The following is a 24,506-nucleotide window of genomic DNA, read 5'->3' as shown; positions in this document are numbered from 1 at the left end:
GAAGGTTAAAAGAAATATATACGACTGCGAAAATAATAATAGTTTACAAATGAAAGACAAATTTAAGCATTTTTCAGTAGTCCTGAAAAATATTAGCTACAACTCATTTATTTTTGTAGATCAAGGGAACCCTGTAATATATGAAACCTAAGCCTCAATTCATTTTATTTTCCAAATAACATGTTTTAAAAAAACCCCTGACAAAAAAAAAAAAAAAAAGAAAAACAACAAGACAATGAACATGCATGAAACTAGCGAGAATTACAATTCTTTATTTTCTAAATTATTTGTAACATTCAGGTATTTTTGTGACTAACTCTATCTTGCTATAATTGACAAATACAAAAATAAATCATAATTTAGTAATCAACGACCGTACGGAATTAGAATGTTTTTATCACAGTGCTTACAAGTGTAATATAGCAGGGCTGAAGTTCATATAAATCAACTCAGAAGTTAGCAATAACTGGTAGGAAAACCATTTTATTTAGATTTGCTTTTGAGGGGAGTAAATTATCCATGTTTATCAAAAAACATTTTAACAATCATAACCTGTATATAAGATTGTTTCTTACCGAGAAAAAAGCAAATAGTGATAAAGAGTTTATAATTTAATACTAAAAGCATAATTAACTCCTTCCGTAAACCAGCTAAAATTAAAATGGTTTTACTTCCAGTATCTGCTTTCTTTTTTCCTTCAGGCCTGAACTTTAGAGATGAGTGTCCAAGAGATCCTGGTATTACAAATGCTCGAAAAATACCCAAGTATCAGGATGGCTTTTTCATTTTCTGAACAATTTCTTTTAGTGTTGTATATGTTCCGATGAAACATCCGAATATTCCGAATATAATGATGGCAGCATCTTTGATGATAATCAAAATTAGCTTTCTCCGACCTGCATAATAGAAATACTACTTTTTCAGAATAGATTCAATTTATATATTAGGTTCAATTATTACATATAGATTAATTACTATATTTATTATTTTGTATTGCTTATCATTTTGTATAGGTTATATTATATATAGGTTAGGTTATTATTATATATAAAGACCTGTTTACACGGTCTAAGTTCTTGAATTCGAGAAATTGGAGGAATTTCTCTGTCCAAAAAATTGGATGTTTCGTCCACACTATTCAAGTTCTTGAATGTCTCCGATTGGTTGGAAGAAAAACTTACGCATGCGTATTGTTCATTTTCGACATTATAAAATCGTACTTACATCAGTGTAAAATAACTAAATAAATTCATAATAACACAAATAAACCGTAACAGATCAATTTATTTGGACTAAAATATATGAGAACACACAGCAAAATGACGTAATCTGATGCCTGCTTGTTGACGTCACAAAACCTAAGATGCTGATTGGTTAAGGGAGTAAAAACTTGGATGGAAAGTAGAACATGCTCTACTATCGTCCAAAGACTTGGACGATAGTAGACCAAAGCAAAACAAGTTTCCATCAATATCAATCAATCTTTGTCCAAGAGCTTGGATCGTCTAAACAGGCCTTAAGTGTTTATATAGGTTCAATTATTTGTAAATAGGTTCAATTTATTATATAGATTAAAAAATTTTAACATTTATTTTTAATGGAATGAATAGGTGATTTCAGTACGAGTTCAGAAAAGTTGTTTCAATCAACCAACCAACAACCACATCAATAACCTGATGAATCCTCCAATCTGTAGTGGTTCCCTCTGTCTTTCTTTCGGAGAATCACGTATAAATCAAGTATCAAGTATAAGTATAATTACGAGTATCAAGTAAAATCACGACATGAATTTTACTTCTGTGCTTCATATCATGTTATTGTTGAAATGTGTTTAATAAATTTAATTTATCGTTTCGTATCGTTTTATGATATTGTTTAATAAACAGTGGTAAGTAAATAGTATGTGATTACTATTATTATATTATAGAAGATATGGAAAAGTTGATTAGTTGATATGGAAAAGTCATGTCATTTTCTTTTTCTTTTCTCCCTTATAAGTAGTGGTTTTAATCTTGTTCTTACAGCAGCAGACTACCTCAGACTTTTAGTCTCGAGTTATGTTCTCGTGAGAGCTGTACTGTTATTTCAATTGGGTTTACAATAAAAAAAAAACATCAATTTTTATTTTCCATACAAAAGAGTTGATTCTACTCAGAAAGAGTGTTTAGCAACCCACAAAATTGAGTACCCCATCCGTGATTTCTATTAATGTCGTCGTCAGAGCAACATTCGTGCGTTCCTGCATTCAGGGGTGAAAGCGAGACGGAAAAGAGGAAAGGCTGGTAGTAAAACCATTTCAGTTATAGTTAGTTTTGGGGAGGAGTTTACTTATTCTTTTTTTTAAATTTTTCAACAATATCTACTTTATCTTGGAAAAGAAGCAGTTTTATATATATGCCAGAATTATAAAAGAAATCTTGATAGTTACAGATATTTCATTTTTTTTCGAAAAAAATGCTGAGATGAAATGTTTTACGTATCAGGTATTTCTCTTTTCCGTCTTGCTATATAAGGGCTTTCACCCATGCCTGCATTGTTGTTTACATTGAGGACTAATACAGATTGTCCTTCTCAAGTTAATGCATACCAATATATATATATATATATAAATATACAGAGATGCAAACTTGCTCCGGACAACAAATATATATTTTAAAGTGGTAGTTTATCAATTGTGATTCTTGGTTTAATGAATTCAATTTAATAGATTTTTAATCTACCACTATTTCTAAATAATTTGTAGGCTTATATAATTCACCACTTTTTAAATCTAAAGTCATGCTATACCTTTTAAAAAAGCAAGCCGAATTAATCAACAATTTGTAAAATTTACTTTGTAGTTATTTACCGTTCTTTTAATTATTTTGGCGTGTCCGGAGCAGTTGGCATCTCTGAATATATATATATATATATATATATATATATATATATATATATATATATATATATATATATATATATATATATAGTATACAAGTCATAGTCCTATATATAGATAGTCTTTGTACATAGTATGTTTGTAAATAAATTGTCCTCTTTAATTAGGTGTACGATATTTATGTGCGTTCACTACTCATTGTATTGAATATGAAAGCATAGTGTGAAATTTTAATAATTTTCTTACTTTGTGGGTTGATTTCTAACACTCTGAAACTAGGCATTTTATGGAAAACCAGACATTGTACGTGACAGTAATTCACATAATGAATAGATTTCCAATAAAGTTTTAAATGGATACTTACTAATGGGAGTATTCCATATCATAACAAGTTCGATGATGGGTGGAAATATCAGGGCAAGGGAACTACTCGCCAAAGCACCCACTAAAGAAATCAGTAAATCCAAATTAGGAACTGCAACCGTTATTGCACCTACAAATTTCAGAGAAGAAAAGAATTTTTTTTCAATTAACAAGGAATTCTGAAATTTTTATTTAAAATGTATATATATATTAAATGAAAAGTAAAAAAATTGATTAAAGGTTAAATATATATATATATATATATATATATATATATATATATATATATATATATATATATATATATATATATATATATATATATATATATATATATATATATATATATAATATAAATATATATATATATATATATATATATATATATATATATATATATATATATATATATATATATATATAAATATAAATATATATATATATATATATATATATATATATATATATATATATATATATATATATATATATATATATATGCGTGTGTGTGTGGACTCAGGCATGGACTACTACATTCAAGTATAATGCAAATCACTAAATGGTTCCGGTTTGAATATGCAGATCTGTCCTGTAGTCCAGTATAATTTATTCCCAAATGAGCAATCCTGCACTAATACAATGGCGTCGATCAATATCTTGAAAATAACACTTAAATAGTGACAACCAGAAAATTCCGTACAATAAATATCCCACAATTCAGAAAAACCTTTCATAATAATTTCAATAAACAATTCTGAACTGGTACCGGTGCTCAGTATATGAAAGTCCGAAGTGAATCAGATTACAAGCTAAAACTGGACTCGACAGAAAATATCAAACAAGCCCACTGTGTCGATGTCATGTTACATATTTTACATGTTACACATTATTACATGTTTTTTCTCCAAGATAACCGCTAGCGACAGTGAGCCACCGTGAGAGGATCGCATCTGACAGGCCTGTGGACATATAAACCAATATTTTTTGAACGACTATAGACGGTTTGCCTTGATCAGACCCGTCGCTGCAGATAGCTTACGCGACAGTTCAGATGCTGTGTTCAGTTTGCTTCTGTTGACAATTACTGCCAAAACCGGTGGTCTTCATTCAGCATTGTAATTCGGAGGTGATCGGTACTATAGCATTTACTGACATTTCCACCATTTTGAAATCGTTGCCCAAGCCTAGAGATGACACTTAGTGCAAGTTCAAGTTTTTCGGACACTTCCAACTGAGTGCTCGCTTGTTCCAGCCGGTCGATAATTTAACCATATAAAAAATCATTCACGTACGTCCTCTGTTTCATAACTATTTGATAATGGCCTTGAGCTACCTACAAAACGCATGTGATATATTTAACTTAGCCACCATTACTCATATACTCTTCTCTTTCACGCTCGTCATTTGATAAGGCCACACTTATTCGATTCCTCAGTGGACACTTAATATCATTAAAATATTCAGGTGGTTCGAAGGGCTATGATAGATGCACGATGTGCTACAATAAACAAGCATCCCGCAGTCACAACCTTGCTGGCCTTGGGATTACCAGATAAGATTTGAGGGATAATCCTGTGATGTTATTGGATATTCTTAGGGTGCGCAAAATCATGGACCTGATTTAGCCCTACTGATCTCGGGGATGTACAACAACAAAAACTCTCGTCTTTGTGACGTACTAGCGACGTCATCTGGTGATTTCATGTATTATACTATATCATTTTTGATGTGAGTCATAATCCAGGGATTTAAGATGTGAGTCATAATCCTACAGGGGAAATTTTTACTTTAAAAATCAATTTCCGTGTTATTCTGATTTTTCCTTAATTTATGGACATGAGTGTATTTTTAAAAGAGCACACAAGTGTATAGATCATGTATATGTATATCAGCCTAAGTATATCAACCTATCCGTTCTTTATAAATTGTGCATTCAGACAAAAATTAAATTAAACTAAAAATATCATTTTTTTAAAAACAAAAATCTGCAGTATTTGGAATAAAACTAATGTCAGATTTGATATCCTCACATCTGAATTAGGTAAGATCAATTATTTACGTAAATGCAACAAAATATTTGTTCCCCAGTGTTTACGCAAGAAGGAGAAAAACTATATCTCTTTATTTCAAACGTACCATCAGCGGACTCAATTATCACAAAATATAGTTGTAAATGGGTGAACAAATAATGAAAAGTGAGCAAATAATGGCAATTATAGATATAAGGTATAAAGACTTCTAAAGATTTAAGCAAATTATACTTACACGTGACAAAGACTAAAAAAGTACGAAGCAAAAGTTCGAAAACTGTTTGAATTTTCGGTGAAAATTTCTTCTCTAGCTGAAACTTTTCTTTCAAATAAGACCATATAATTGATAAAGCCACATAAAACTGAAGAGGATGTGACAGGAAGATAGCAAGGGCAAATGTGAGACGAATTGTTTCACTCAGCCTAATAAAATAGTGTGCATTGTTATCAATAAAATTGCACGAATAATAAATAATATCAATATAGCTGTATAAGTAGCAAAATATTTCAGTATAAATTTACAAATAACAAATTGTTTAAATATAATTGTCAAATAACAAATTATGTCTATATAATTGTACAAATAATAAATTAGGTCATTATAATTATACAAAGGAAAAATTATATCAATATAATTGTACAGATTAAACAAATCATGCCAATATCATTCTACAAATAACTCTAATATTACTGCATCACACCAGCGCCGAATCGTTTTTATCTTAGCTACTTTAACTCAGTTTTGTAGTTTGTAGTTCGCAATGAAAATTTTTCGAACGAGCAAGTTTATTTTTGTTTCGCTTTTCTTACCCGCGGTGGCATTTCAACATTTAATTTGACCGATTGATTTTTTTAGTGTGAAGCTTTGTTTAACTGTAACCGATAAATGGTTACCTCTCCTCGGAATGCTTTCTTAGCGCCACTTGATGAATTTTTTCGTTACCGGAGAAGGTGATTTTATTTGGTGAGATTTTGTACTGAATTTTTATAAAATTTCGTTCCTCTTACATTTATGCTAGCCATAATTTTCAAGATTATTATTCACGTTTTAAAATTCTTTATTATACGGTGATTTAAACTACTTAAAATCAAAAGTTGATACTCAGATTAAGATATTAAAGCAAAAGATTTAACATAATTTTGCAGGTATATAATACGCATGATAACTATAAGTACAATAACATAGCGTTGCTTTCCAATTTAATAAAAACTGAGGAAAAGAACTCGAATACTTACGGATGTTTAGGAAGACTGAATGTTATACTTGGTTTGACATTATTCCCATATTTTAGGTAACCATAAAAACCGACAGCTATGTCCAGGCAAATCACAATGATCATTCCTGTGGTGAGGACACCAGTAAAACCCCCGAAATCTTCTGGTGTTTTCATAGCATTCTGAAGAGGAAGAACCTAAAACAAATTGAAGCTTTTTATCGTAATGTCTACTGAAATAACAACATTATTGTGTTTCACTATAAATTTCGAGAAAAATGGGTTGAAAAAACAACGTAAGTTTCTCATAATAAATTTAGAGAAAAAATATTGAGAAACTATTGTCTTTCCATTGGGTGTGCTGAAGCAAAAAACTTAAAGTAAATTTAATGAATGGCTTCCGAGATGTTTTTATGCAAATAGAACTTTCTGTAATTTTATTTTTTATTTTTTTAAGTTCTTCTATTTATTGTTAAAGTAGTTATTGGGAGCTGCTTTAGTCAATTTAATTAATGTACTTTTTCCACATAAACATACGATAGTAGATAATTTAGGTTTATCAACTATCGATACTTATGCTAGTTATAAAGTTATGTTACATACCTAAGTAGATAAATTTATGTTTGATGAATTTCATTCATTTTTGTACAATTCGCCTCATACCATTTTTTTCTATTCAAATTTTTAACTGAGTCATTCAGTAGCAAAGCCTGTACCTTTCTTACATTTTTCCTTTTACCATATTTTGAAAGCAAGTATCAATTGCAATTTCAACCAAATCCACGATTTATATCTGTCTGAAAATCTCGCTTAGCAGGAAAACTGACCAAGTCCTACAGAAGGGAATTTCAAAACCATCTCCATATTTGGTAAAGTCGCTTTTGAAAAACTTTTTTTGCACAAGCTCTCTCTCTTCTTTTTTTTTCGCGCCTGAGAAGGGGCGCCTATTTCTGAGCACTCAAAATGTGTCAAAAATATGCACATTTTTATAACCAGCTTTGAGCAGTCGACCTAATTCTGAGCTTACAACTATCAATGTTCAACTGCGTTGCACCGTTTTGAATTCAACCCAAAAGACAAGGGAGTTCCTTGATTAGGCATTGGGACAAACTAGCCTTCGTGGAGGACATTTTAAGGAAACTATCCGTAACGTAAAATGGAGAGAAAACCACTAAATCCTCCCATGCTAACCCGAGGGCAAAGGGGGATTTTCAACCCATGATCTGTCTACGACTGAGGATATTTTACGTCAGCACTGTGGTTGCTGCTAGCCGGGAGCGGAATTTGTATCAACCAGCCACCACTGGGATTCGAACAAACCTTGGACTTTTATAGTTTTTTGTACCTTAGTAATTTTTGAAGTTAAAGATGATTTTTCCGGGTCAAGTAAGTCTTTCTGCTCCAGTTATATTATTTCAGACGTTTCTAGATCTGCCTTTAGTACTTTGAGTTCGAAATTGTAGTTTAGAAATAACTATATTAGAAACTATTTCAATCTTACCACTCCAATGCCTTCAAAAGCAAAGGTTACAGTTCCAAAGAACAAAGGCCAATTTTTGACAGGTGCTGTATATGGGTAGAGATTGGAACTGTGCCTCCCCTGTACAAGGAAGTAAAACACCATCACAAAACTGACAACTAAGAGGAAATTGGCAATACTTGTAGTGATGGACAATCTCTTAAGGCTTCTGATGAAGTTGAATAGAATCAAAAATGGAAATATGATGGCCATGAACTCATGAAGGGAAAACGGAGAAGAGCCGAAAAGATTTTCAGAAACCTGAAAAGTAATAAAAAATAATTTAAAGAAAATGATTTTAAAAACCGAATAAGAAATAAAATTTGTAAAATTTATTTTTAGAAATTGCGAAATTACAATTTAACACTTCGTTTCATTATTTTTTCTGATTTCATTTCTTTGTATTTCTTGTGCTGCTGAAAATAATGATCAATCTGAGACATCCAGTTTAATTCATATATGATAACTTTATCATAAATCATGCATTAGCAGGGATGCCAACTGTTATTTGTTCTAATGCTGCCACAAACGACATATAATTAATGTAAACGATTGATTCATCACGATGCATTTGAATTCCTTATTAGCAGCTCTATAATGCATGGATATGTTGGAAAATAGTGGAAAATTTTAATATAATCTTTATATATATATATTTCGTCTGTTCGTGTGTATGTCACTGAACTCCTCCTAAACGGCTGGACTGATTTAAATGAAATTTTCTGTGTACCTTCAGAAGGATTCGAGAATGGTTCAGATTCACAATAGAACATTCTGCCACAAACCGTTCCAGCGGTATCAGCGAAAATTGAAATGGAATTTTCTGATTGGTTAAAAGTTAGCCATTGTTTTAAATTTTGCTGTACACGAATCAGTTTTCAAATATCTTGAAGATAACAACAGTGATATTTTCTATCTTATAGCTCTATTCTTTTAGAAAAGTAAATTACATATACTTTAATATTTAATCATTATTCGGTTCTTTATTTCAGGTGAGCACAAGCACGTAAAATCAACGAGAATAAGTTTCGTAATTATTGGTCGTATCACGGATTTAGTATTGTGAAAACTGTTTAATAAAAATCAAGGCAAAAGCAAATTTTATTCATCTTGCACGCTTTTAATAATTATTTATATTTAGTATGCAATTTTAGCTCAATTTAGTATGCAATTTTTCATTGCTGACAGTTGTCATTTGAAAACTATTAGATTGTTTATTATTACAAAGTTTGCGAATTCACATTCATTTTAATTATTTCATTTAAAAAATAGGAGTAGACTATATTTGAGGGTGCCCCTTGATTCTCACCAAGTTGTGATAGCGGTTGATCTCCAAGCTGGCCGATGTTGAATCCCAATCGTGATTCTGATTCGTTTAAATTTCAGCGTTATTTTTAAATGTTCAACGGTATATGTAATTTCAGAAGTCCGTTACTTCTATGTTGGATACCGGCTGGTTAGGTTACTTTTGCTTCTGATCAATAGGATCGAAGGTATGTGGGCAGTCATAAAAAAAGGACTTTAGAAAAAAATGTCACCGCCATTCCGATACCACAGACGCCATTTTTAATTCGTATTTCGCCGAATTTATGTGGCGATGGAGGAACACAGATTCTATTCATGATAAATTTAGACAGTATCTAACTGCTATTAGAGAATTCTGTGCTCCTAAAGCTGAGGAAATTCAAGCTTAATGAATAAGTGAGATGTTTTTTTTTTCCTTTTCTTTCTGTGCTTACTCCATTAATTTTTATTTCGATTCAAAATGCATTTTATTGGGTTTATTAATTTTGCTTACATTGGGTTCATTGCAATTTGGCCGATGTTTTGCTGAAATTTTCCAATGTATTATTAAAATATCATTATGCTTTGGCAGCCATTCCTGTTACCGCGGTGTTCCGCGCAAACAGGAATGGTGATAAACATAAGTTACCAATTTCGTCAAGGGGCACCCACAAGTATATTTTTACCAAAAATAGATTTTTGTTTTAAATTTTATCATTATTATATTTCTTATTTAATTTATTTCATTTTTATTGCTTTTTTATTATTTAAAATAAATACGTGAATTTTCGAATTAGCAAATTTGCGACCACTGTCAACTTCTACATTTCTTTTTGTTTGAAAGAGAATATTTGCAAAAATATGCCGCCTAAACGAATCGCTCTTAGTCGATCAACATCTCAAGCACGCAAGAAGAGAACTAACCGTGTTTCAGAAAAATCGGAGCAACGGGAAGAAAGACTTGAAACTAATCGAGAACACAATGCTTTAGCCCGTTCCTTAGAAACGTCTGAGAAACAGGAAAGAAGACTGTTAACAAATCAACTACGCACTACTCAAGCCTGTTCCTTGGAAACATCAGAGCAACGGGAAAGAAGACTGTTAACAAATCAACTACGCACTTATCAAGCCCGTTCGTCGGAAACATCAGAGCAACGGGATGCAAGAATAAAAATCAATCAAGAACGCACTTCGCTATTCAGACGCTGCCAATACTCTGATTTGAATCTCAGTGCATTTCACTATGATCCGACAACCAACTATAGTCTTTCACCCAAGCGTCATCATCGGAAAAATGGATCAATTATGTATGTTTTGTAGTGCTCTCAAATTTAAGAATGAAACAGCTGGAATTTGCTGTTCTGGAGGCAAAGTGTAACTACCAGATTTAACGTCGCCAGCCGAGCCATTATCAACGTTGTTATCGGGTCAAGCAAATCAATAGAAACTTTTCTTGGCGAATATAGGTCAGTACATCCGTGTTTTCAAATGACTTCATTCGGTGCTGCTACAAGTATCGGTGCGCATATGGACAGCTAGAGTTATTTATTACATTCACATGCAATCCTGCTTGAGCTAAAATTAAAGAGCTTTAGTAACTTAGGCAAACATCATCGGATCTTCATGATGCATTATCACACGTGAGTTAAAACAAATATTAAGCTCTAAACTTGGTTTTATTGCGAAAAGTCATGTTTATGGAGAGACACGGTGTTTGATGCATTCTATTGAACGGCAGAAAAAGAGAATTGCCACATGATTTGGCTTATTGAAAAACTCACACCAGGACAAATTGGTCAGCTCATATCAGCAGAAATATTCATGACGCCATTGATCCAGAATTATTTCAGATCATCATCCAAAATATGTTTCATGGTCGGTGTGCATCACCATACATGTCTGTTTGAAAATGCACTAACGATATCCTAGAGAATTAACTGTTGAGACTATCACTGGTTTTTTCACCATTAAATAAAATTCTCTATTCAAATCATAATCACAAATCTCATTTACACACTTAAATACAAAATTTAAATTCAAACTGAAAGCGTTGCAACGCACGCAGGGTACAGCTAGTTTTATATATAATAATACAATTGCTTGCTGCTAAAAATTAAAAAAAATATAGTTGAAACTCAATTCATTTTTATATATTTATTATATCTTTAATTATTCAACTGTATCTATAACACATTTAAAATTATTCTTACATTGCAAATTATTCTTATTCCAAATAAAAACTTTAATTTGCAATACTGAACTGAAAAATATATGCAGTAAAATTTTTTTAAATTTTAATTTCTTTTTTATTAAAAGAAATTAAAATTAGCAAGTGTGTGTGGGCTGACCTAAAAAATTCAAAACTTTATTAGTTTTGAATTTTATAGAGCAGCACTTTTTTTCATTAATAGTCACCGTGGAAACCCTGCATTTGTTTTACAATTCATCTATTCTATTAGCTGAATTTTGGCTTTTAGTAAGAGATAAAAAAAAGTAAATAGTCAATTAATCGATAATAATCAGCACTGCGCAATAATATGCAAATTTTAAAAGTGTATATTATTATATAATTTTATATTTTAAGAAAATAATTACTGGAATTTTTAAAAAAAATCTTATGTTTACGGTACTTTTATTTACGTCGCTCTGGAGCTGCGTAATGGGCTACTGGCAACGGACTAGAAAACATCCCTTAGGAAAAAATATGCATACATTACATCCCGTTTCATTGAGAGCTCACATTCACACTCCATCCATCCGCAGATCGTAATTTTGACCAGAGCCAGAACACGATCAATCTCCTCTCCACTACCCCCAGAGGTTTCGATTTGTTTTGGGAACCTGGAGGAATTTATGACCCCGTCAAATTTAGCGTGCATCAGTCACCATTTTGTACACCGGTAGTCTTCGGCCGGCTGGAATCGAATTTGTGACACCTCGGACATGGCCCAACACCCGACCAGCCAGGCTATCCCTGTCTCACTGATGGTCACGGAGAATGATATAATCTGTGTTCGATTGAGAGATACTCAAATGATACACTACCTAGTTTGGAAATCAATTCTAGTAAAGCCATGCCACTTCTGCGGAATTACTGTTTGCAGCACCGTACAATAACGCTTAACAGCCTTCTCTATATACTGATAAAAAAAAAGGCATGCCGCGCCCTAAGAAAGCTATGGATAAGAAAAAGGCATACAAGCGGTGAATCCATAATCTTAAACGTTGGATTGAGCCGAGGCATCACCTCTTACATCAGAAAGCCTCCACACGGTTTTTTATAAGTAGTCTGCGCAGACTATTTAAAAAGTGAACAGTTTGAGTGCATGAAACCAAATTCTATTTTAAAAGTGGCTGAGAAGAGTCTAACATATGTATTTGAGAATTGAATCTGTAGTGGTAGACAAGTAAATAAGACAAACTGATCATATTCGTAAATTAAGCAAATTTTTAGACATATATTTGCTACCACTTTCTTTTTTTACTAGATTTTCTATTAAAGGGCTCTTTCATAAACTGGTTTACCTACATAGTGGATTGGTCAGACTGCCTGTAAAAAACCGCGTGGGGGCTTTCAGTTGTAGGAAGCGTTGGCAGAGGTGATGAGAGAGCATGTTAATGAAAAAGTAGGGAAATCTGCATCTTGTATGTCTCTACCTAAATATTACAATACTACCTAAATATTACTTTCTTTTCTCCAAAAAAATGTTTAGATTGGCCTGCAATTAATTATAACACATAGGCTGATTATCACGTCCTTTAGTTTTATAATCATGGCTGTTGTAATCCATTTGGAGAATAAATGGATCAATTTTTTTACAATACTCCACACTAACAGGAAAATTTGGTAGTATTTTCAAATAACCAGAAGTTTTTTTAGGTTCATTGCAATGAACTATTACACACTTAAGCTTATACAAAATTGCACATACATCTGCTTAACACTAGGTTTACGGGACGCGTCATTTTGACGCATTTCAAATTTTATAAGGAAAATTACAAAGCCCGTTTGCATTTTTATTTTATATCTTGTAATAACTTTTATCCATTGATGGAGATAAATATATATTGAAGTCTATTTTCTTCAAAAACGTTGAAATATTGAAATTCTCTTTGTGGTATACCTATCTCTACGGATGTGCGTCAATTTGACGCTATCGTAATTTAGACAAAATTTTGAGTAAACATGCAAACATCACATCACTAATAAATAGAAATGTAACGACAATACTTCGATCCGTTATCGTTATCTCAAATGAAACAAGCGATAAACATCTGTTGCTGGTAAGCAATAATAGAAAGAACAAATGCAGAATGTTAATTGATGTCAGATTTTGAAGGTTCCAGTTGCTTAGTTCGAGTATTGAAAAATAAAATGCTAGAATATTTCATAAATATATTTTTTTTCTTACTGTACAAAATTACAATGCTTTCTTAGTGTAGAGATGCTAACTATTACCGGGAACGCCAAAATAATTAAGAAAACGGTAAGTAACTAATAAATAATTTTGCGTTTATAAAGTGGTGAATCTTATAAGCCTACCAATTATTTAGAAATAGTGGTGGATAAAAATCTACTAAATTGAATTTATTCAACGAAGAATCACAATTGATAAACTACCACTTTAAAATATATATTTGCTGTTACAAGTTGGCATCTCTGTGAGTGCTGTTATATGTATTCGTTCATGCGTCAAATTGACGCTTGTTCGTAGAGATAATTATATCTTTTATAAATTTTTCCCAGACCCGCCCTTATTTAGGGCATACGGGTAAACGTTTATCAAAATCATAAAAAAAACCAGAAAACAGAACATACATAAAATACATATCAGACATGGCAACAGCCCATGATCATGGCGGGGGCAGTGCAGCAAAAATCATGTAAAGTGATAAAACATTGAAACAGCAATAGAGATAGCGCAATAGAGATGGTATATAACAAACGTCCGTAAACCTAGTGTTAATAACCACTTTAATGACCTCGAACTGTTATAAGGTAATTGGGGGAACTGTGGCTTTTATCTTGTAATCAGTCACATAACCGCAGATTTTTATTAAGCTTCTTTTCCATCAAATTCGAATTCTGTAGAAATGGTTCCAATAGTATGGTCAGGAGAGCGATCAAAAGTTTAGTTCTCTTAATTTTAATTTTTGCGGGTTAAGCAATATCTAGATGAATTTTCAAGGTCTTTTATACACAGTTATAAAGTTCGTTTACCCAAAGATTATTCTATGCAATAAGTAGCTTTAAATAATTATTTATCATTTATTATTATTTTTGTGAAAACGTTTCAAAAAATTTTGAATTTTAAGCCATGTGAATTATTAAATCATTTTAGGAAATGTAATTTTAAACAAATAAAAAATTACTGCTTCTTTTTACGTGACAAATGTTGAGATAGAAATGAGGTGGTTCAAATTTTATAAACTACCGTTTTAAAAAATAATATATATTTAATATAAATTTTAATTTTGAAGATTAATACATATTATTAATTCTTTGCTATAGTAAAATCTAATATAGGTATCTGATAGCAATACATTTTGCTGGTAGATACTGAAAATAATAAAAAAGGAAAATATTTCTGAATACAATCTATTTCGTAGAATTGAAAAGTTTATTTTTTTAAAGATGTGACAGTAATTTGCAATAAAATGGTAGTTTTGAAAGTTCAGAAGATTGGTTGATAAGTATTCATCTTTTAGATCTGAAAATTTCTTCAGTTCTTGAACAGGCTTCTCAACAATTAAAAAGCGGTTCAATTATAAACACAAATATAGATAATTAGGTCTGTCTGAAAGTTCTGTTCGCGAAGAAACACGTCAAATTTTCAGATGTGCATTTATTCATGCTATAATGAATTACAATTTCTTTTTATTTTCTAATGCATTAGATTTTTGAAAGGAATTTTGGATATTTTTTCGTCGCTTATTGCAATTTCGCAATCGGTTTCACTCTACAAGATGCAGTTTTTATGCAATTTATAAATATATTTCTATCCAAAAAAATTTTAAATTTAATTTGTGTGACTACTAAGAGTTCCCACTTCTCTGCTACGTAGAAAGTGGTAGGAAGAAGGGGATCATACGTTTACGAGGCGATAAATTACGTTAGTTTGTAATGAGCAAAATAATCAATATGACTTTTTTCCGTAAGAAACAAATATTATTAATATTTAGGTACCATTTATCACGCTGAAGTCGTGTTCCTTACAAAAGATATGCAGCGATGTCACAGGCTACTAAATTTTAAAAAGTGGTAGAAATTTTATTTATTTATTTAATAACACTATGAGTTACATTTCAAATTGTTTTTGTTGAAAGTTTAAGGAAAATCATTCTAGGAATCCACTTTCAGTGGTAAACTAGAAATAGAAACTACTCCGCATTCTGCAAAATTCTAATAAATTGGTAGAGAATTGAAGAGTAAACCATATAGAATTAGGAAAATTACACACACTCTTTTAAAGTGTCACCAGGAGACAACAGTAATAATGTTGCATTTCTTATGATATTTTATATTTTCAATCCGTCAAATTACAAAGAAAATGAAAGAATTATAACTAAAAATAACTTTAATTTTGATATTACTGGAAAATATTTTTTTACAAAGCTGAGCAAGTTGGTATTTCTGGTAATCTAGAAAAATATGCTATAAAATTTGAAAATTTTAATCTCTTTTATTGAAATTCTAAATTTTAATCGGCATCACTTTTTAATATTTTAGTCACCCATGGCAAACCTGGAAATGCATACTACTTAAAAAAAAAAATAACATATTTTATAATAAATGATTTACAACAGGTTCAATTTATAACAGGTTCGGAATTAGACTTCAGAACTGATCTTAACACTAGGTTTACGGGACTCGTCATTTTGACGCATTTCAAGTTTTGTAAGAAAATTACAAAAAACGTTTGAATTTTTTTTTATCTCTTGTAATGTCTTTTATCCATTGATCGAGGTACATTGAAGTAATTTTTCTTCAAAAACGTTGAAATAGTGAAATTCTTTTTGTGGTATACATATCTCTACGGATATATGAGTCCATTTAACGAGATCGTAATTTAGACAAAATTTTGAGTAAACATGCAAACATCACATCAATAATAAATAGGAATGTACCTACAATACTTCGATCCGTTATCTCAAATGAAACAAGTGATAAAGAACTGTTGCCGATGAGCAATAATAGAAAGAGCAAACGCAGAATGTCAATTGATGCCAGATTTTGAAGGTTTCAGTTGCTTAGTTCGAGTATTGAAAAATAAAATACTAGAATATATCTCATATTATCTTTTTTTTTCCTTCCTAGTCCTAGTGTTTTGATTCTATTGGGCACCCATTCATCTATCCCATTCATCTGGAATTTTAGAACAGTTTTGGTTGAGCAATGAGGTAAGCAGGCAATGGAGTTGCTTTTATGAATGTTTCAAGCTCTTTGCTTGAATAACTAAAAAGGAATCAAAAATAAATTGAGCAGCTTGCTCTAAACTGTGTTTGTTTGATTTTGGAGTTGTTCAGAATTGTATCAGCATGAGTAAACGTTATTTTCAGAAAGGTTGATAAAATTATTTGTTTTGATAGTTATGATATGAGGCGTCGGAGGTGAAATGTGCAGCTATTGGTCTGTAGTTTTTATCTTTGATATAATTTTCAAATTTAAAGATTTCATTAAAATTTGCTGTTTTACATTCTATGGCTTTATCGAAAAAATCTGCGTTTAGCTTGTATATATGCTGTGATAGAGTTGGTATTTTGAGGTCTGCATGTATATTGGTATTCCGGATGAACCATCTTGCACAGGTTATTTTTCTAAGGATCTTGTTTTGGCATTGGTTTAATTTCTTCAGTAGATGTTGAGGTATCGTTGTCCAGGCAGGTGAGGCATAGGTAAGTATTGGGCGGATCATTGCTGTATATAGTAGCTTCTTTAGTTTAAATGACATATTCTGATTATATATTAATGGTTGTATGGCTATTATTGCTGCATTTGCTTTATCTATTGTGCTTTTGATGTGATCATTCCAGGTGAGTTTGCTATTGATTATAAGGCCAAGATAATTTGCTTTTTTAACTATTGGTATTGGTATGTTGAACATTTTTGGTTTTTTTTCTTCCTTATAGTATGTAACTACATTGCTTTCTAAGTGCAGAGATGCCAACAGCTCCTGACACGCCAAAATAGATATAAAAAAAACGGTAAATAACTACTAAACAAATTTTGCAAATTTGACTTGGTAGGAGGTTTGTTGAAGTACCTGCCTGCTGCAGCCGTCACCCGACTTCTTCATTAGAAAGCATCCACACGGTTTCTTATAGGTAGTCATCGCAGACTATTTAAAAAGTGAGCCAGTTGTGCGCATGAACTCAAATTTTATTGTAAAAAATGACTGAGAGAAATTTCGCATATATATTTGAGAAATAAATCTGTAGTGGTAGACAAGTAAATAAAATAAACCAATCATATTCATAATTTAAACAAATTTTTAGACATACATTTGATACCACTTTCTTATATTTACTAGATTTTCTATTAAGTGACTCTTTCGTAAAATGGTGCACTTTCATAGTGGTCTGATCGTACTTCTACAAAAAACTGCGTGGAGGTTTTCAGTTGTAGAAGGCGTTGGATGGGCTAACTGGCTACTGAGACTATTGGCATTGAATAAGTAAATTTTGCAAATATAAAGTGGTGAATTGTATAGGCCTACGAATCATTTAGAAATGGTGGTGGATAAAAATCTACTAAATTGAATTTATTAAACCAAGAATCAAAATTGATAAACTACCACTTAAAAATATACATTTGCTGTCCGGACCAAGTGGGCATCTCTTTAAGTGCTGTTATATGTAATCGTTCTTGCGTCAAATTGACGTGTGTTCGTAGAGATAGGTGTATAAGAAACGTTCGTAAACCTAGTGTTAAATAATCTTGGCAACATACTTGATTTTATACATACTTAATGAAATGTACTGAATAAGTTTATATTTAAGAGATAAATTTGGTAGAGATAATTACTAATTTCAATCGTAATGAATAAATGGTATTGTAGTGAAACTATATATAAATTTGGTATATAATGAAAAGGCTTACCTCATAGAGACTGTTAGCAACAAAAAGAAAATATACACAACAGAATCCAAACTGCGTAAGTATTAACATAATGTCTACAGAGTGTCTGCAAAAATAATGCCAATGAGTAAGGATAATATTTATAAATGAAAATATTTAAAAGTTACAAAATCATATAATTCTGCATACAATAATTCAGCAGATCATAGCAAATTATATACAGGGGTTGGTTAAAATAATGGAAACTTTCTTATACTAACTAAATATAAAAAAAATTTATCGTAAGTTTCAAAGATTTTTCATGGCAAAACTGTTGGTACAATTCGAATAAGAGGTTTTCTTTACACATGCAAAAAATTTAGATCCGCCGAAATGAAATGAAGTTATTCTATGAGATGAAATTATTATTATATAATAGGAAATTTTTTCTTTAAAATACCACTATTATTAACAAACATTTTTATATAGATATTACAATCCATAATGGGTGACATCTACTCCACCATGCAGACTACCCAGCCCAGTCAACTAGCCCTTGATTCCCACATTGACTCTGATTGAAACTGGATCATTCCATTTATTTCAAAGGTGGGAAAAGTAGAAATTGCTGCGCATGCGCCGGATTTACTCTCACCAGGGTTGCCATAAGTAGTATTTTCAATAATACGTATGGTAAGTATTGTTTCACTAAAAATTAAAGATAAATAATTTTAATAATAAAATATAAAATAACATTTCTATATAGTATTTTTTTTAAAAAGTGTTGTACAAATGTTTTTTTTTTAATTAATTTTTATATCAAAGAGAAGTGCCACTCTAGTTTTTTGAAGTAAAAAGCGATTTTTGAAATAAGACTACTGGATACATCTCGATTTTTACAGTGACCATGTTAGATATGGAAGCCACAAACTAAATGCAAATTATTCAAGCCTGGCGATCAAGCTGTACCACTAACCGTTCGTTTTGTACTAGTCACTTTATCTAGTGATGATTGTAAGAAATAAAAGTTGATTTATTCCTAGTTTGTAGATTATAATGTAATATAACTTGCTTTTTGTGCAACCAAAACAGACTTTACGCTTTTTCTTCCTATGTAGAATATGTTATGAAAATGGGATTTTTTTTTAATGTTTGATTTTCTATAAATTTGTTATAAATCATTTACAATGCACAAGAGACATTTATGATACACACAATTCTTTTTAGACAAAATTGTTGATTTGAATCTTTGTTACTACGCGTTCACCTGAAGTTAAAGTGCACAAAAGGGAAAATATAATTGTTTTTCTATTTTAAAATTATTTTATTCTTAGTAATATATCCTTTTATTTTATCTTTCTAATAGTATTATTATCCATTTAATAGCATTTTATCCTTTTAATATTATTTATACTTCCAAATTACTGCAGCAGATGGCGTTCAAAAATATGTAGTATTTTATGGTATTTTTTCAGATAAAGTTGTAGTACTTTTTAATTTCAAAGTCTGGCAACCCTGACTCTCATGTTCTCATCCTTGGCTATCAAGTTTATACATAACGCGTTGGTTTGATTGCTAACATTGTGCTATGTCCAATGATTTTAAAACAAAAAGGCTCTTTTTAGGGCCACCTTCGGAAAACTATGTTGACGACACGGAACAGAACTTAGGTAATGAATTTATGGATACGGATAAAGTATTGATTTTGGAAAATAATGTTGACGACTCGGAACAGAACTTGGTTAATGATCACATGGATAAGGATAAAGTATTGATTTTGGAAAATAATGTTGACGACTCGGAACAGAACTTGGTTAATGATCACATGGATAAGGATAAAATATTGCCTTCCGAAAATAATATTGACAACATGAACTCGCAAAAAGTGAATAAATTTTCCTGTGCACATTGTGTTCAAACTTTTTCCAAAAACAGTAATCTACGCCGGCATGAAAGAAATGTTCACTCTATAAACAATGCAACTTGCAACCAAGTTTGCGGTCTATGCAGTTTAAAAACCTGAACAATTATAGATCTCCATAATCATATAAAAACGGAACATCCTGAAATTAAATTAACTTTTCATGATAAGGTATTTTTTTGTCAATCTGATTTTGAACAGTAGAAAAGTGACATCGAGTAGCAAACTGTCTCTTCTTTTATCTTAAAAAACTCATTACTAAAGGAAAATTCAGAAACTCGGTATTACAGATGTCACAGAAGTGGTATTTACAAACCTTGTGAAATAGAAAGGAAAAGACGTTCGAAATATACAGGATCTATAAAAACTAGCATCACTTGTCCAGCAATGATCACTGCTACTAAAGAAACTGTTCACGAAGATACTCAAATTACTGTGCAATATCAATCAACTCATGCAGGTCATAAATGCGAAGTAGGAAAACTTCCCTTGCAAAAAGAAGACCGTGCAACGTTGGCTAATATGCTTGGTGTTGGGATACCAATAAGTGTTGTGATGGACAAAATTCAAGCCAAGTTCTCGCCAACGAAGCGATTAGGACTTACTACACGTCAGGATATTTACAATGTTGCTCAAGGTTTTAATGTTAGCAATAATATTGCATAACGATGATGCTATGGCAGTTGATATAACTGTGAAGAAAATGATGCAGGAAGAAAGTAATCCTGTTCTAATATACAAGCCGATCGGTGAAAAACTAAATCAATATCCAGGAATTGAAGAAGAAGAATTTTTGCTAGGAATAGCCACTGAATCTCAAATTGAGTTAATGGATTTTTATGGAAAAGAGTGCATCATGTTAGATGACACCCATGGCACTAACCAGTATGGGTTTCACCTAACTACAATTTTAGTCCATGATGAAAACCACGAGGGTTTGCCAGTAGCAATTTTCTTCTCTAAGAGAATTGCTTCTGAGAGTTTAGAACCATTTTTTGATGCTATTAAACAAAGATTGTCAAGTTTTGTAACCCGTGTCATGATGACCGATGACACAACAACATTTTTGAATGCCTGGGTGAAATCTTTTAAAAACGAACCGCGTCATTTGCTATGTTCCTGGCATGTTATGAAAAGTTTAAATAAAAACCTCAACTCCAAAGTAAAGAATGAAGTGGTTCGAGAAAACATGAAAAAAGACATGAAGCTGATAATACATGAATTGGATGAAATTACTTTTTCAAAGCTAGCTGAAAACTTCTTTGTACAATACAAAGAGGAAGAATCTTTTCTCAGCTATTTTCAGGAGTATTACATGTCCAGAGCAGAAAAATGGGCATATTGCTTCAGAAAGGGTTTAAAAATAAATACGAATATGAAGTTAGAACGGTGGCACCGCCAAATCAAATATGAGAAATCTGGCGGTGTAGTTATGAAAAGACTGGACAAATCCTTACAGACAGTAATGAAAGCAATGGCAAAAAAACTTATCAATAGGGTTATCGCCATTGAACGCGGTAAGCTGACGAATCGCGTCAAACTTATAATGAAACGCCATTTGGAAAGCACTAAAATGGATGCCAGTATGTATTCAGCTATGCAGATGAATGAGGGACAGTATATCGTATCAAAAGAGGAAGATGGAAAAATTTTTACATATGAAGTCGAAAAAGAGAGCAGTAGCTGTAGTTGCACTACTGCATGCATAGATTGCAATATATGCATTCACACCATGTCGTGCAGCTGTGTAGACTTTAGTATAAGATACGTAATCTGCAAGCATATTCACTTTGTATGCCAAAAATTTAAAAACGTGTGTAAAAAAGTCGAAGAGGATATTTGCCCTAGTACATCCGAGGAGAATATGCTGGTTATTGACGATGACGAAATTTCTAAGAATACTGAAAAGAACATTATTTTAAAGCAGATGAATAAAAAACCTCGGAAAGACATGAATGAGAAAAAATTAGCTATAGAACAATATTGCAAGGATATATCTAGAGATGCCCAATCCATTCAGTCATTTGAAAATTTACAGCAAATTGAAGATGGTTTAAAAAATATTCGTGCTCTAATGCAAGCGTTTAACAATTCAGAATTGCCCACTTCTGAAGAATGGAAAGCTATTCCTTCCAATAAAAAAATATATCCTCAAAGGAAATTCAAAATTCCCAAAAGAAAACAACAACAAAAAAAATAGATAAAAGGATAAATGAACTCAGAATTCAATATTTTTAACGCAATTCCTTTCTACTATATGCTTAATTTTATTTGCATACATTTAAACTACTTTTATAATACTCATCATTAAACAACTGTATGACCTTAATCTTAAACCTTAATTTCTTCAAGCTTGTATCCTGATGAAACTCTCCCCGAATTTTCTGCAAATAGGCTATTTTCTTATGATAGTAAAAAGAAATGAAATCATTACACAAATTTCTCAATTTTTGAAGTAAATATTTTGGTTCGAAATTTTTTATGCAAATTTAAAGTAGCATTCATGCTTAATCTTTTTTATTCTTGTCTTATTTCTTGCAATATTTTTTTTTTCATTTAGCACATAGCCTATTACTTTCATCTTTCAAACAAAAGATGAGAATAGTCTCATTTCGGTATTTATGATTTTCATTCATATAATATGAAATATATAATTTCAGTATCTATTTCAGTAAGTCAGTGAAATTGGCCAATAACCAAGCGAAAGTGCACGGTTTTTGTACTGGCAATTAATTTAAAAATAAAAAATAGCTGTTTCCTCCTTGTAGGCTTTAAGTTAACCAATTTTTGTGATTATTTTTTTAGTTTCTAACATGACACGGTTCAGCTGTTGACAATAGGAAACAGCCAGCCATTTTAGTATCAGTGCTATTGCGGAAATTCTGCCAAAAAAAGATACTTATTCGCCATTATTTCGTTAAGTTATTTGGTAACTTTCAAATTTATTTTTCATAGTAATTGATCATAAAGAAAATACAAATATAACTTATTCATACAAAAAATGAGAAAATATTTAAATTTGAACGACAGACAAAATTATTTTTTTAAATTGGCGAAAATCGTCGGCGGATAATGCATAAAAGTAATTATGGCTCTTTTTTGCTGCTGGTGAAATAATTTTAATAGGTTTTAAAACTCAGATATTCCATGAATGGTGATGATTTTTTTTCCTGATCTTTTTTTTCAAAACTTGGTGCATTAGAATAATTAAGTGAAACTTCAAATTTTAAAACTTAGATAAGAAAGGTATATGTTATGTATTTTAGTTACAAGTAAAAATATTTATTTTACTTACGCTTCAAATTCATAATTTAATGTGATAGTGCCATCTTTAATCTGTGTGTCAAACAAATTACTTATTGTTTCTATTGGAAAATTATAATATTCTTCATATTTACTATATCATTTCAGATTGTTGGTGAAAATTATCCATTTATAAACTTTTGTGGCGTTATTTTCATTTTCTTGAGGTAATCTCACTAAATAAATGTATTTGAACTCTTTTGATATTTTTCTTTCATAAAATAAAATTATAATATAAAAGTATAATTTCTTTCATAAGATAAAATTATTATTTTATAAAGGTACTTATCAATTAAAGGGACCATGTAGCCATGTTCCGTATGTAGCCATTCCCCTGTAGCCATATATATATATATATATATATATATATATATATATATATATATATATATATATATATATATATATATATATATATCAATGTTCATATAGACGAAGATATGTGAAAAAAAAGTCGCCAACACATAGTTCCTAAAATCAATTAGTATCAAAATCACTTTTGGGCTTTACACTTTGTATGCGCATAAGGATAATGGGATTTCATGTTTTATCCATCTTATTCCTGTTGGTGGTTCTCTACATTATTAGCACATGGCAATGCAATAATATGTATTTAAAACTTCTTCTGAACAAAATGAAGATAGAAATAACGTTTAATTTAGCATTTTTATGTAATTAAATATATCTGTTAATTGCATAAGAAATTAAATTTTAAAGAATAAATTTTGATTATTTATTTATTTTTTGTAGAATAGTCACGATTATCCATTCATAGAGATTGGAATATATTTAAAAAAAAAAATCCATCTTTTGCAAACAGAGAAATATACAAATATGCTTATAAAATAAAATAATTTCCGCCCATGCGTTTTTATCATCTTTATTTTTAAAAAATTCTATATTATGATGAATCTTTAATTTCATTAAGCTCTTTCT

The 24,506-nt window shown here is 31.0% G+C and overlaps 1 protein-coding gene across 1 annotated transcript in view; it reads right to left on the bottom strand.

Annotated features, from left to right (window-relative positions):
• Positions 1 to 252: 252 nt before the first annotated feature.
• LOC107444210 (proton-coupled amino acid transporter 1) overlaps positions 253 to 24,506 on the bottom strand; it is an 89,977-nt gene continuing 65,723 nt past the window's right edge. The window contains exons 6-11 of the mRNA XM_087160687.1: positions 18,389 to 18,473; positions 7,987 to 8,265; positions 6,508 to 6,683; positions 5,507 to 5,694; positions 3,243 to 3,371; positions 253 to 896 (exon numbers count right to left, since the gene is read on the bottom strand). Of these exons, the coding sequence (XP_087016813.1) occupies positions 769 to 896; positions 3,243 to 3,371; positions 5,507 to 5,694; positions 6,508 to 6,683; positions 7,987 to 8,265; positions 18,389 to 18,473 (985 nt within the window). The 3' untranslated portion in view covers positions 253 to 768. The remainder of the gene's footprint in view (positions 897 to 3,242; positions 3,372 to 5,506; positions 5,695 to 6,507; positions 6,684 to 7,986; positions 8,266 to 18,388; positions 18,474 to 24,506) is intronic.

Source organism: Parasteatoda tepidariorum, chromosome 4 (assembly GCF_982258835.1).
Source record: "Parasteatoda tepidariorum strain Cologne lab strain chromosome 4, Ptep-v5.0, whole genome shotgun sequence".
Lineage (NCBI taxonomy): Eukaryota > Metazoa > Arthropoda > Arachnida > Araneae > Theridiidae > Parasteatoda > Parasteatoda tepidariorum.
The sequence above is the reverse complement of the archived record's forward strand: the minus strand, read 5'-3'. Positions and strand labels throughout refer to the sequence as shown.